At 39.5% G+C, this 15,524-nt stretch overlaps 2 protein-coding genes across 2 annotated transcripts; one reads left to right on the top strand and one right to left on the bottom strand.

Annotated features, from left to right (window-relative positions):
• The first annotated feature begins 652 nt into the window (after positions 1-652).
• si:dkey-30c15.2 (uncharacterized protein LOC558938 homolog) lies at positions 653-4,846 on the top strand. Its single transcript, XM_054619518.1, has 12 exons — positions 653-685; positions 815-858; positions 1,662-1,725; positions 1,973-2,104; positions 3,212-3,316; positions 3,411-3,460; positions 3,567-3,686; positions 3,810-3,855; positions 4,026-4,097; positions 4,245-4,398; positions 4,519-4,601; positions 4,694-4,846. Exons 1-12 carry the CDS (start codon positions 653-655, stop codon positions 4,844-4,846), a joined length of 1,056 nt encoding a protein of 351 aa, XP_054475493.1.
• A 2,482-nt stretch (positions 4,847-7,328) lies between these two features.
• On the bottom strand, positions 7,329-14,594 carry neto2b (neuropilin (NRP) and tolloid (TLL)-like 2b). Its single transcript, XM_054619517.1, has 13 exons — positions 14,497-14,594; positions 13,399-13,430; positions 12,043-12,099; positions 11,324-11,482; positions 10,580-10,828; positions 10,351-10,398; positions 10,089-10,216; positions 9,649-9,750; positions 9,247-9,373; positions 8,722-8,835; positions 8,058-8,188; positions 7,855-7,944; positions 7,329-7,778 (listed from the first exon to the last, which is right to left on the bottom strand). The coding sequence occupies exons 1-13, from the start codon at positions 14,592-14,594 to the stop codon at positions 7,329-7,331; spliced, it is 1,785 nt and encodes a 594-aa protein (XP_054475492.1).
• Positions 14,595-15,524: the final 930 nt, after the last annotated feature.

The following is a 15,524-nucleotide window of genomic DNA, read 5'->3' as shown; positions in this document are numbered from 1 at the left end:
CTCCTTTCTTAAACAAGCATCTTAAAGCATAAACCAGAGCAAAAGTATAGTGCAGAGGCAAATTACTACGAAAACAATAATTGCAACAGACTAATACGAATATAGTAAGTGCTACAAACTACTACGACTAGGATAAGTGCAGTATAATATAAACTGTGAACGGATTAATGGTTGCTCAGTTCAGAGTCACTGCAGTCCACAGTCCCCGTGTGTATGAGAGACAGTGTGTGTCTAGAGCTGTTTGTTATTAATGCAATACATTACAGATAAATTGTCATTATAGTTTCTGGTAAACATTTTGGCACGACAGCAGAGACAATAAGGACATCTGGTATCTACAACTGTTATCTTGGTAGGGAATTCAATCTTCTAACAAAGAAGGTCCAAATAGTACATGGGATATTCTGTCTCATAGTTTCAATTTCATAAAAGACCAGCGGTAAAACCAGGAATACTCCATTCCACCTAGGGATTTCCATTTTAAGTGTTGCACTAAGCACACACTCAAAGCAGGTGGAGTCAAACCAGCAGCATGTGACAAAGGTGCAGACTTTTATAGAGGTGTGCTTTGACAAGAAATCATATTTTCACAGAGGACCTGTTATGGAAACAGGTGAGCAGTTTTGAATAGACTGATTATTGGAAATTCCCCATGGAGTTTGATGGTATACTGAGTGAAGATCAGGTAGGCACTTACACTTAATGACTTATTTTTCTGTGCATGTATTAATACATTAAAAATGAAAACAGCTTTTAGGAGGGAAATAATAGGTACATTTCTGGTAACATGTTTGAATTTTTGTTTTTTCTTCAGATTGATGTTCTGTCTACTGAGTACCTAGTGTTACTCACTCTCAGGTAAAATGCTTCGTCATACGTTTTCTCTTTCATGCATGATACCTTACCCGCAATAAATGTTATTTATTTACATTAGGAGTTTTTATAGCAACCAGATTATAGCATACAAAATGAATTGTACAATAAGGCTATCAGCAGAATCATAATCATATAATTTCAGTTTTCTGATAAGGGGAGGTTTGCTGAACCAACATGGCAGCATTTAAGAGGACTGTATTCTCTTTCTGTCTTTCTTTAGTGTTCTTACCTCATGGGTCTGCTTTATTAAGAATATTTCCACCATGTAAATATAACAAGTATTCAGCACAGAATATTTGTAGCTGCTGAAAACTTAGAACTTCCTTCAGTGAACTCAGTCACTCTGCTGATGTGTACTGTTTTGTTTACAAGTCCCTCGGTTTCTTTCTTTTGCATGTGACAAAGAATTTAAAACAGTAGCTGGTGCTGGAGAAAATGTGGGGGGAAAATAAGTCAGTTAGTTTCTATGGAGCCAAAAGAAGGGTTATGATGGAGAATGTGTGTCATCTTACAGCTTTTTATGCAGGTATCACATGCGCTTGAGATAAGTTGTCTTTCAGGCATAGGGGCCTATTTCATCCTCAGACATTGAGCAGTTTAATAAACCCACTTTGACTCAGGTTTAGTGTTGATGTGATGCCAAATGACCATAAGGTCCCAACTTTGTGTTCCTCATTTATTTTAAACCTCATACACATGTTAAAGAAATGAATGCAGTGCTGATATAATTTTGCCCAACCCTGTCTGTGTTATGTAATACTCCACATATGTATGATTAACTGCAGTGTGATTGGGAGTTTTTCTGTCCTGGTGGTTTCCATGGTGAGATGGAGGCACCTAAAAGAACAGGTGAGTCAGATTGTTTGTACTTATGTATTTGTATTTGTGTTACTGTATGTTTTATATATATATATATATATATATATATATATATATATATATATATATATATATATATATATATTCTACAGTTCTGATAGTTTGTTGATGTTTTGGTACAGAGTGTTCCAGGGCAGGGAATTTGTTGATTTTTGTCTTCTTATGCATATCACAGTTTTGCAGCAAAGAAACATCCTTTTTATGTATTTGTTTGCAGGTCCACCTCCTGGTGCAGCTCGCACTGGCAGACCTCCTGGCTGCTCTGATCCTTTTGTCCACCAGTGTCATGAACAAAATGAGCACTGACAACAGTGTAGTCATCTGCCAATACAGCCTGCCGCTGTCCCTGGTGAGAAACAGTTACTTTCACTTTGTTAGTCCTCTTGGGGCGGCTGTGGCACATGAGGTAGAGCGCTTGTCCCGTAACCACAAGGTTGGTGGTTCAAACCCCTCTACCGGCAACATGCCGAGGTGTCCTTGAGCAAGACACCTAACCCCAAGTTGCTCCCCGGGCGCTTCATTGCAGCCCACTGCTCCTCCGGGATGGGTTAAATGCAGAGAAATAATTTCCCCATTGTGGGACTAATAAAGGCTTAATTATTATTATTACCCTAAATCATTTACAAGATTGTTTCCTGGTGGGTGGAGGGTCATGTCGGAGGTTTAATCTTCTTAAACTAGACAGGAAAGTTGAGAGAGGCTTGGGTAAATACTTCCACTAAGAGTTTGGTACTTCCCAGCTGACTTCTCTCTCAGATCCCTATCTCAGTGTTTAATCACATCACAGGATTGTAACTGAGACTGAGCAGTAAAATAAGTCAGTAAAATAAGTCGGAACCTTGTGTTCATTATATTGCATAGATAAAGCAAAGTGGTTGGCAGTTTTGCTTTTGTGCCATGTCACAGTGATTAAGGGCGAGGGAGATATTGATTTTACATTCAAAAAATGTTGAAAAGAATGGATTGTAAGTACAAGAACAGTGTTACTCAGATTCATTCAGTTCAGATTGTGGCTTTCTTTCAAAATGCAGATATGGAAAATATTTAGCCTTTTAAAGTGTAATAATTATTCAAAGCAAAATGTCAGGTTACATTTCTGAATAGGAGAAAATTGAGTGACCCCAAGCCTAAAATGAATAATTTAATTGGTTGGAGTGATATTCTTAAAACACCCCGGTTGGCCTTTAACCCCAATTTAACCTCTTCAAAGAAACTATTAATGGAGGAGGTCAAGGACATTTGTGTTAAACTAGTCACTGCTCACAGTGTTGATGGATTACATTCAATTGTGCACTATGTTTTTTTTATGCATGCAAACAAAAACTTTTACCTTTGGGAAGTCATTTCTTATCAGATTCAAGTCATAGTGTCATATTAAGCATCACTGTATATTGTGCTGCAATAAATTGTTGTACTTGACGGTTGCATATTTGTGTGTTTGTCCATTCCGTTCCAGACATTTTATTTAATTTCATTTCTGCTGGTGGTGGTTTACGCATGGAAGTCAAAGAATGCAATCCAAGGGTGGAGATCAAGACCCACAGAGGATGAGGGGTTGCAGGTGAAGCTTCCACTGCATCTGTAGATTATAGTTTGTACAAAAACAATAAGAACTAATTTATTAATGTGATTCTCCCTATCTGTCTGATTTACAGAGTCGGTGTAGAAGGAAAATAATCGCAATACCTGTATATGCCATTGTGTGGTGAGTTTGTTAACATACTATAACTTTAAACACATTTTCAGCATTTTTGGTTGTCATCCTGGTGTCCACAAGTTAATTCTGTGTCTCTGTTTTTCCAATATCAAAGGTTGATCCCCATTGTGATGTACTTAGCATATGTTCTCATTCCAATTATAAAATCTACCGCGCTGATTCCAGTCACTGGTAGACCATTGATCGTCCGTAATGATAGCAAATACTGCACCAGGTGAGAACACAACTTTTATTAAGAACTTACTCTAAAGTCACTGCTGTTGCTTTCAGACATGTAACAGCAGTGAAATCGATATGTTCCCCCCTGCATTTTTGACCTTTTCATTTTTTTTCTCAGTTGTATTTTGTTCTTGCATGTCTTGAGGGATCCCTGCTCCGATACTGTGAGTGTAAACCCCCCCTTTAACACTTAAACCGAATTACTCTTTGAATACACTTTCTCTTTAATTTGCAGTGTTTTCATTTCACAACATTTGTTTTATTATCATTTCATTTTACTGTATTTGATTGGCACTGTGATATATCTAAGCTATCATGTTTATTTTCTACACAGGAAAGAATTCATGACACTTTCATCATGATTTTTCTTTTCCTCATTGTGATACCAGTGATGTTGTCTTGCTCTGTAAGTAATAGGCAATCATATTACATTTTTTATTTACAGTTTTGTTTAAATATAGGTTTGACTTTTTACAGTGCTATCTAAAGCCTTGAATTAAATATTTAAATGTGTGTAAGCAGACTGTAGTCACTTATTTGTTTCTTGTTTCAGGTCATTTACTATAAGGTTGGTAAATGGTATGAAAGACATGAGCAGGAGGGGCTATTTCCTGTGGAGGGAGATGGACGTTCAAGTAGGAGAATCAAAAGAGTGTTTTCTACAGCAAGAAATATGGTGTTAGTCATCTTTTTCTGCTGGGCACCAGGTACACACACTTACACGCACACACACACACAAACAAACACCCTCACACACTTAAATCTAATGTACCACACTTCATTAAGTTCAAATCAATGCCTCACTGTTTTTTTTCTTCATGCTGTAGCTCTTTTCCTCATTCTACTGTCTACCCTGATGATCTGGACAGATATTGAACAACACAGCCTATTTGGCCTTTATATGATACAGGTATGTTTCAGAACAACAACATTTTAAATGAGAAAATTAAAATATCATCTGATGTCTGAGTTGCCTTTTACATAATTTTTTATTTATTTCAGGCTGCCAGTGTGTCCCTGCAAGGCTTCCTGAACAGCATGGTTTACGGTTGGAGACGGCCCAACTTCACCCAGGCCGTTCTTGGGGAGAATACACCTCTGGTGGAACACCAACAGCTGGCCTTCTTTGAAGAATCACTGAGAAGTTCGTTTTAATGGTTGGATCTAAATGTGCTGAGAGACATTTGTTGTGCCGCGGAAACAACATACTGGCCGGAGACAGACTGACCGCGTGCCTGCACACTTCATGACTTCATGTCAAACTAGACTGAAACACAAAATGATCTCATTTGTGTGGTGGGGTTTTAATGAAATAGAAGGAAAAGATGAAGGACACACAAAGACTCTTTTAAAAAAAAAAAAACACAACAACTGGTGCGGTATTTTTCTCTGCAGCTGCTGATTTGTTTCATGAATTGGACAAAGTCATTGTTGTGTATGGTAGCATATTTTTTTGTATTAATGGGGACAAAAAGAACTTCTTGCGGAATTGTAGAATTGTGTTGTATTTATATCTGTGCTATTAATGTTCTTTTTTATTCCGATTCAAAAGATGCCATAGAGAATTATGGAATTATTGTGTCATGTGATTTTTATTTTTTCACGTTTTGTCACATGCATTCATATTGCTTGATAAGGTGCTTTTGAACCAAGTGTGTAATAATTAACTTGGTATGCGTCAGTCCCTCTGTCGTTCAAGACAAGAATGATGAAAAACCTGTCAGGGTGGCATAATCTGCATTCACCATCATGTCTTATAATATCGTAAACTCCATTGTCATGTTTAAGCATGTGTTTTTCTCTGAGTTGAACTCTGTTAATGATTGACAGACTGCAGGCCAACCTGTTGATCACCTGACTCACTCATTTATCTACTGTACTGTAAAGTCAACTCAGTGTTCACTTTCTTTGCTGAAGGTCACACAGTGTCCTACATGAGGATGAAGCACACATTATAACATAAGGGTTATACTTAACACAGACTAAGAATTGCACCGCTGAATCAGGCAGGGATAACACAGTTAAATGAGATGAGACGTGTCCAAAATTATTTGACTGTTTAGTAACAAGTTTTTGTTGTTTTTCCATAATGTTCTTTATGAATTCAGTTGAGGAACAAAAACCAAAGGCCATTGTGTAATAAGTTGAGCTGTTCAGTCGTTTTACTATAATAAAAAGCCAAGCAGCATGCATCACCTGAGCCTATTGATCCATTTTTTCTTTGCAATCCATTATCTGATGTACCTCAGATATCCTGCCTATTCCTGGATATCATGTGAATAAAATAATGACTGTGCACCACAGTTTCAATTAAAACCAGTCACACTCAGCGGGTGTGCAGTGCCTGAGAAAGTGATTTGATAAAACTTGTTTCTTCAAATATAAGGCCAACTTGTGGAAACTTTTGAGCAGCACAGTACAAGTCATTATGAATGATCCATTCACACTTATTGGCTGTTTGGTCCTATTGTTATTCTTTGGTCATCAGTAGAAGCCAACCAGAGTAAACCTTTTATTATTGTATTCATTATTCTTGAGCATGACAGGGCTCTTGGGCATAAACAGCACCCATAATGAAGTGACAAGACTGCATGTGCATGTTTGTCTCTGTGTTTACGCATAGTTGCTCCATTAATTATCTGCCCAGTGAATTTTCTGAATATGATGATTGAACCCCACAGATTTGCTGAGTATACTGGAGGGCTGTTGCTTTGAAATAACTTTCTGGATTTCTGATTGTGTTTTCCTCCAGATCCAAGGTTATCTAAGTAGTTTGGCACACTGACCACATACTCATCAACATCATCACTGGGATAAAACATGCAAAGCAGTCTATCGTAGCCATCTGTCAGAGGTGTACACTGTCCACAGTAGGTTAATTCCATGTCTACAGCCCAAAAATCAAAAATGAAACATAGAAGGTTAGCCTTTCCCAATGGTGCTTTTGGTGGTTATATAACTCTATTATATAACATACTGACAATTAACATTACAAGGAAAGTTCCAACCAGAATTCCTGTTGGACACACCTTTTAGGAGATTCCTGATCAACACACACACACACACACACACCTGCCGCCTGGAAGGGACATCAGTGACTGCTCCACTGCTGATTTGACTCAAGGGCATGGTACTTTTCATGAACCAAAATGGGTGCCAAATGTACATATTTATTCCTTAAGAGATTAAACAGAAACTGAGGTGATTTTTACGGGGTTTCCTTAAAATGTAACACACTTCCTTAAAACATGTCTTCAGAGCCTAAACATTGATTGAAAACATTTTCAACAAAGTCAATTTGCTTTACAGTAAAATGTTTTTTTTAAAAATACATTGAAAACAAGAACATTACACAGCATAATCATCTGGCTTCACTTTTACACTGATCAAAAATACGATAGCAGCTCCCTTTCAGCTGTTTCAGCGAATAGTGGTTCAGATAGAGCCGGCAGTGCTCAACTATTTTGAATTAAAAAAAAAATATCCTGAAGAACTGTTCTGTAGCAGACCCTGTATTCCTCAACCTCACTGTTAAGGAGTCGACTTAAAAAAGACAAAGTCAATGATTGTCCCCAAATTGTGGCTCTGATTGAAAAGTTGTCTGCAGTAATTACAGTGCCAACCTTGTCTTTTCTTTTCAGAAATCCATGGACAAGGATCTTTGCTGGGCCATTTCATAGTTCCCTCTTCGGCTTCCTGCTCTGCGTACATACACATCATACCTTCCATCTTCCTCCTCCTCTTCGTCCTCTTCCATCACTCTATCCTGCCGCCCCATTGCTCTATCCCCCATACCATGATGGTCCTGCATTCGTCCTGGTTTCATACTAGGCCAGCTCTTCTTCCGCATACTGCTGTTCAGGTCCCTGAGGGGAGGTAATGCGCCTTGAAGTTCCCCTCTGAAAGGAGGAAGCTCAAGGGACCCCCCGGCCATGTCATGTGCACCTTGACTGGCTTTGACGGAGTTGACAGAAGCTTGAGAGCCACAGTGGTGTTCGTGAATGCAGCGTGAGCCTGATGAGGATCTCCTGAGTGCCTGCAGGGACTGGAGTTCTTCTGATAACTCACCAAGGTCCCCAGACATATCCTAAAAAGTATAATGTTGTAAGATAAAATAAAATCACCATGTACAGCTAACAATGTATCAAAGTAATCAAACTAACCTTGTCTCTGAGAGTAAAGAGTTCATAATGCGGAGGGTCAAACACCTCCTGGAAGTCGCCTCGGTGGAACAGGTTATTCTTACGTACCACCTAATCAACACCAAATTATGATTAAACACACTTGTTAAATTAGTTATTTCTACACCAATATGTTGGGACGTGACACTAAATAATAAAAATAACATCACTCTACTGTATATTACCTTCTTTCGTGGCTGTTTGACTTGCACCAGGATGGAGACGATGAGGAGCAGTAGCACCACTCCCGTAGACACACAGATTACTGTCCCATGAGTCTTTGTGATCTGGTGAAAAACACCTTTGCTCTTTTTCTCTGGATGATGGATATGAAGAGTGAGAAAGACAGATAAAATATGAGGGACATTTAGAGGTGCAGAGAGCACCTTAGTCAATTACTTGATGCCATTCATCAGGACAGTCTGTATCTTTGGCTGCCAGGGACCATTCAGAGCCTTCACTAAAATCCAGTGTTACTGATAAATAGCTAACCCAATCAATTGAGATGCTTAAGTGCCACTAAACAGCCAAAAGGCAATTTTTCTGGAAAGGCATCAAAGATGATGAGATCATGATTTTCCTGCCAAGAGGACATTTTGAAGGGATATTCTGTACTGTCCAACATTCACCAATATGCACTGCTTTGTGATATCAGGGAGAAATACTTTTTGGGAACATTTGAGAAAAAGAAGAGAGAGGGGCCTGTGTGAGTCTCTATTTTAAAGCCACAGATCCTCAAGCAGGTGTGACTCAACCGGGACTGACACGACATGTATCCTATTACATAACACTATCTCATTGTAAATCAGCACGGCAGACTTTCTAGTGCTTTGGATTCAACTGGAGTACCTTTGCAGTTGCTTTCATCCCAGGGAAAGACACAGTTCTGTATGCCGTTGCACACCAGAGATGTGTTGATGCACATGTTACTGTGGCAAAAGAATGCGCTGCCTAAACAGGGTGCTGAAACACAAACAGGTGTATCAGTATGCCATGCCAACGTAGCAGGTTATAAACAGTGAGAGGAAATACTTGGAACTATCATTTTAAATTAAGATTATTTAATTATTTCTAAGGGTTGCAAACATATGACTTCACCCAGGAGACCATTGTTTGTGTCCCATGTGAAACCACAATGCCAGTATTTTTCTAGGGACTGGGTTGGGCATTTCATACAACTGCTAACAATACAGCTTTACTCTTTAACAAGCTGGGGAATTGAATGGAAACCACAGGAGGGTGCTGCTGCTACAAATCTGTTCACATCACACATCCGGTCCGAACTCTGTGCTTGTCACAGCTGCAGAAACTAATCAAAAAGGACACTGGTAAAGATGTCAAATGGCAAAGGTTAAGAATAAAGCGGAAACTCACGGTCTGCAAAAGAAGTGAACAGCATCCGGAAGCGACTGAGACGGCTTGCCTCATCAGCCCACATCCTCACTACTCCAACACCGGTGTCCAGCATGATGTCATTAGCTACTGTACTACAAAACTTGGCCTGCAAGAAACCACACACCATTTTCTCGTATAGCTTTGTATGTGTCGTCTCATTGAGGCCAAGGTCTGTAGAACAGTTGCAACTTCAACTATGATAATAAAAATGAGCGTGTATGACAATGAAAGCAAGATAAACTCTGTTGTGTAGCAAAAGGAGAGAAAACAGAGTATAATGCAATACAATGTGCAACAAAAACACTACATCATATTGAGGTACTTTGATTTTACAAGCTGCAGGAGCACAATGTATATTACACATATTATAAAATATATTACCTTTAGGTCCTCAATGGCATTACTGCCATCATAAACAGCCACAAAGTTCTTCTTACATTCATTTGAGTTTTCCATCTGGTATTCCAAGAAACGCAGGTAAATCTGGAATAAGCAGAGAGTTGTACTGTACAACTTTTTTCATGCAGTTTTGTGTATTTTGCTTTGCTATAAGATGACAGGACGTTTGAAAGCATCGCTGCATTAAAGGATCAAATATAAAGAATTTCGGGCCCGCTTAATTGTATGTGTACTAATGTGGAGTGATGGATTATGAATACATTTATTCGCTTTATACCTCATGTGCACATATGTCAAGTTTTGGATGTATTGTCAGGGAATGTTGAATAACTTGAAGTGCATTTATCTAGGGTTTTGAAGAAAGCTTATTCTGTTGAGAAAACTGGCAGGAATTTAAAACTCTAACAGATGACATGCCATACCCTGTTGTTTGTAGGGGCTCGTATTGTCCAGATGCAGTCCACTGCCTGGTCTGGCTTTACTTTATAATCTTCCTCCACCTGACTGGAGCGGATCATGCCGTCAGCCCCAGACAGCTCAAACTGACAATCTGACCCAAGGACAGTGACAAGAGGCAGATAAAAGGAAAACAGAATAGAGAAGGGGGATTGGAGTTGATGGTGCGGAACATATTGATCTAAAGATGCAACTATTTGAGTAGGCTGAGCTGTGTGGTTGCACTACCTGGGATGGGGTTTAAGAGTCCTCCCACGTGCAGATGAAATTCAGGATCTTTTGAGGGAAATCAGAGGAAATACGTTTGATTGGCTTATAACAGCAGAGACATTTGATCAAAGCATTACTAGACTGGAGACTGGAAGATTGGGTGAACATTCACTAACTACCGGAATGGTATAGTGAAAATAATTGCCATATAAGGATTAATAAAACCATCCCACTGTGTTTTAATCACCTGCTGTAAAGCTGTACTGGACCTGAAAGCCAATTCCCTCAAGCTCTTCATCGCTGAAGAAGCGGATCCACATGAAACGTCCGCTAGAGAGGACGAGTCCAGGACTGGATGAGCCACAGAAGCGATTGATGAGTGGCGAGAAACTGAAGGGGCCGTCCCGCACCTCAATATGGTCGAAACGACATTCAAATGACGCTTCGATGTAAAAGGTCGGATCAAACAGCAGCTCTATCCTCTGGCGGGGCAGGGCTGAGGGAAGCAGAGCGATGTGTCACATGAACACAGAGGTGAGTCATATAATGCTACCAGAGAATGGACAGTGTAGTAAAAAACCATTTGCTCCTTTCATATTTTTACCCAAGAATTACTGTGGGTCAGACTGTTCTGTGAGCTCCAGTAGCAATTATAGGGAAACTGACGCTCAAAATGACAACAAAGTTTGATGCATTCTTTGGTGTGCAAGATAATGAGGAAAAAGTTGTTGCCTGGAAGCTTGTTTGTACCTGAAAGACCATAGAAGGAAAACTTTAGCATTGGCCAGTAATAAATCCTGATATAACAATAATCCAATCACCAGTGTGACCAAATCAGAGCATTACAAATACAAAATGTTATTTTGTTCCACGGATTCCCTTTCATTTCCATCAGAGGAATCTGACCTAATTTAACATAAAAATAGACAACTTTAACAGGAGCTCAACTTTTTGAACAGCAGTGAAATCATCAGGCTCAGTTATTGGTTACCTTCCAGTACGTACAGGCACTCCTTGTTGGCAGGGTATGTTTTCGGGTAGTTTTGGGAGCTGAAGGTGCCACCTTCTGTGTTTCGTACCCAGTTTCCACAGTGATGAGATTGCCGCGGCCGTTGGGAAGGTCTTACAACTTTTGATCCTGCACCTCCATCTGTATGTATGGCAGCCAAGAAATATTCTGACATTTAATGATGGAAACATTATCTGTGCAGTTGATGACACGTGAAGACAACTGACATCTGAGAGTCAAATGTATAGCTACTTGTGCAAAAAACTTCCCTGATCTTTAATTCAATTACAATTTGTGTCTTGATTTAAAGAGACAGTTCACCCTAAAATCAAAAAAACATATTTTTCCTCTTATCTGTAGAGATTGTTTTGGTGTGGGTTGCTTAGTTTTGGAGATATCGACCATAGAGATGTCTTCCTTCTCTCCAGTATAATGGTACTATAAGGCACCCAGCTTGTTGGGCTCAAAGCGCCAAAAAAAACATGTGAAAAACTAAACAGCATGTCTCCCTCCAGAAATGATGACCGGGTTATTCAAGTCAATCCACAGACTTTGGTATGAGCAGTTGCATGTACATGAAAACAATATAGACTGATAAATAGCACTAAATGTAAAAAGAAAAATATGTATTTTTGATTTTGGGGTGTTCCTCTAGTGTAGTCTCTATATATAAAGGAGTGCAGTGAACGTATCAATCTTACCTTTAGTCTTTTGTGCAAGAGCAAATCCTTCCTCAAGGAACAGGAGAATTATCCACACTGCAAAACAAGCAGTGTGTGAGGAAGAGTACAATCAAGGAATAAAGGAAATAGAAAGAGCTTAGCAGGATTTGTGTGTCTGTGCTTGGTGTCTCAGTGCACTCAGCTGAATCCCTGAATGTATATAACAGGTCAGGCTGGTGCAGTTCAAAAGCTTGACAGGGTGAGAATAAGGACACACTGCTTTGACCATCTGCTCCTTTAACTCTTTCTCCTATTTTAACATCCTCCTTTACCCAAAGGTTTATATGCAACGCTGTCAACGAGAGTAGAAAGGAACTGTTGACAACCTGCTGTCTGCCATGATACTGTGTCAAAAGATTCCTAACAGGAAATAAATAAGTGTTTTTGTCATGAAGTCATATCTTGTGCAACATTTGTATCTATTGCATAAAATATGACTTAAATGTAGCATCTAGCCCAAGGGCACCAGGCCACTAAAATGTCGCTTTGAGTTTTCACCAAAGTGGCGTGTTGACATGTTCCTGTGAACTATTACTCACAAGCTGCAAGGCAAGGAAAAAAACAGCAGCTATCATAGGCTGTGGACACGGTATGTTTGTTGTATGTGACTGTGAGAGTTTCTGTACTAACCAGTTTGAAAGACATGTTCCCAAACAACAGTAATATATTTGTTCTGGCAGCTGGAACTAAAATCTGCATCAGTTGTTGTGGATGACTAATTGGTTGTCTTCTGCTTTTGGCCTTTAAATTCATTATTATATGTTACTATATATTGAATACATTGAATGAATCTATTCCACTGAACCACTTCCATGGGGACATTATTATCTGTGTGAGTGTTTGAACGAGGAACTGAAGCAGCCACAGCCCAGATCCTCCTGTCTAGGCACAGAGACACTGCATGCTGATGCAGAAAAGATATTATTTTTATATTTATTCATTTAAAAGTTGTCTTTACTTTTACCCCAGAGTGCATACGTACAGAGCGAGAGGGGAGCTCTCACTTCAGCACCATGAAGCCTTACACCAGAGACCACATCATCACTCAGAGTTTGGCGTACCTGTCTTTAAAAAATGTCTTTACAATATCAAAACCCAGGCACGTAGGCTACTCTTTTTTTTTTCTTTATGATAACGATTTGGTGCAAAACAGATTGCATCTGGAAATACCAGAAAATAAGTCTGTGACAAATGTGTCAAGACGTCTGTCAAAGCAAATGACATGTCGGAAAAAAAGATTATCAGAGATTAGAAACTCCTGCATCTCTTTCATCTTCCCCTCAGAGAAATCATCAAACGTCCCAAATCATTTCAAATGAGGATGATCCCACTCACCTACACGCATCCTCTCAGCTGAAGTCCGTTTTCTTGGGATTTGATATCAAACTTGGCCAAACTGTGTTTCCCTCACATCCCCCCGTCAAGGCTTTGCATTAGATCAATGTTAGATCAATGTTAGATCAATGTTAGGTCAATCAAACTTTCACATTTTCATCACAATTCCATTGGTTGAGAGAAGCTTCTGGGGCAGAAAAACAACTTCGGACTCACCATTAGTATTCCCTTATGGTGTCATGTCTTTATCATCTTTTCCAGCGCAATCGCATTTCCTGCAGAGCTCAGGTCCATCAGTCTGAGACTCGTCCTCTGTGTGTCTGCGGCTGCTCTCGGTTTTAAGATTGGGCTCAGTTGGCGCGAGAAAGGGGGAAGAGCTGATTGCGCATGTGCATCATCATACAGTAGTTATAGGTAATATGATTATAGGTATTATATGATTATCCCCTCATAGCCGGTTTGCCATAATGATGAATTGCATCAGGAATTCCCATATTTATTTAAAAAATGCATTAGCTGATAAGAGCAAGTGTCTAGAAGGCAAATGCACCCACACACACACACACACACATATACATATACACAGAAAGACAAACACACACACACACACACACACACACATATACACAGAAAGACAAACACACACACACACACACACACACACACACACACACATACACACACAGAAAGACAAACACACACACACACACACACACACACACACATACACATATACACAGAAAGACAAACACACACACACATATACACAGAAAGACAAACACACACACACACACACATATACACAGAAAGACAAACACACACACACACACACATACACAGAAAGACAAACACACACACACATATACACAGAAAGACAAACACACACACACACACACACACACACACACACACACACACACACACACACACACACACACACACACACACAAAGACAGGACACCTGTGCCAAAAAGCTCACCGGGCATGAATCAGTCACACTCTGTGCATTTCTCTGCAGAGCAGACAACAGGGCACATTCCCTGTTGTCTGCTCTTATTTTTCTTGAAGGACACACAGCGCCTTAAGCCTAAAAACAACTGTCTGGAGCTGCAGGAAGATGAAGACGGCGGCCAAGAGTTGGTGGGATTGAGATTTCCCTTGATGTGTTCCCTTTTAACGACTGAACCTGTCACCATGCAGGTCCCCTGCCAGAGTGATGCCTCTTTTGCTGATTGTAACTGCTTTAAATCAGTGACTTTGCTCACAGATAAGGACATCAGGGGTACTCTTGGCAGCTAAAGACATTCTCACTTTGACAAATGCCTGGGAGCAAATGAGAGAGATAATGTGATATCCTCCTATCCTTGCCTTTCACAATCACCCTTAACATCCATACAAAACAGATTGTGGAGTTTCTTCTAAACAAATTGGCATTTATAAGATAAAAAGAGGCATGGGCAGAAGCACGACCATAAACAGCGGGCATATTAATGTCCAATATGATTTTAAATTGATCGTCAAAATCTTGTTCTTCGCAGCGAAAGTCTTATACCAACCTTTCTACTGTTGCTGTTGATTTATACGTCCTTTACGTATAAATTGCACCTACTGGAAAGTGAAACAAATTTTGTTAAACAGTAGTCACTGTCCCCACACAATTACAGGGTGATAGTTATATCACCCTGGAATTGTTGTGCAATCTATGTTTGAAAAGTCCAACCTACTATTTTGTTATTTTTTACTGATGATAATGATCTTATTTCTTGTTCCCCCTCCTTTGGATTTCTGTTTCTCACATAAAACTTGCAAAACAAATATGCAGAAAAAATAACAGCAGCTATCGAACTTCACAAACAACAAGCAAAGCACAAAATAACAAATCCTATCAAAAAGCCCAGCGGCAATATTTTAAAATCTCCAAAGACATCATTATTCAGTAAAGTGGGACCAATTTTACTTCCACAGTAACAACGCCTTGGTGAATTAATTTGCAAGAAGATGATCACACTCACCCATACAGTATATGCACAATCATAAAGTTGCATCATCCTGGCCTGTCCTTAAAAATGATTTCCTTGCAATTGATTATAAAGTGAAAGTGTTGACTCAGAGACGCATGAATAATT

This window comes from Anoplopoma fimbria, chromosome 19, assembly GCF_027596085.1.
Source record: "Anoplopoma fimbria isolate UVic2021 breed Golden Eagle Sablefish chromosome 19, Afim_UVic_2022, whole genome shotgun sequence".
Classification (NCBI taxonomy): domain Eukaryota; kingdom Metazoa; phylum Chordata; class Actinopteri; order Perciformes; family Anoplopomatidae; genus Anoplopoma; species Anoplopoma fimbria.
The sequence above is the reverse complement of the archived record's forward strand: the minus strand, read 5'-3'. Positions and strand labels throughout refer to the sequence as shown.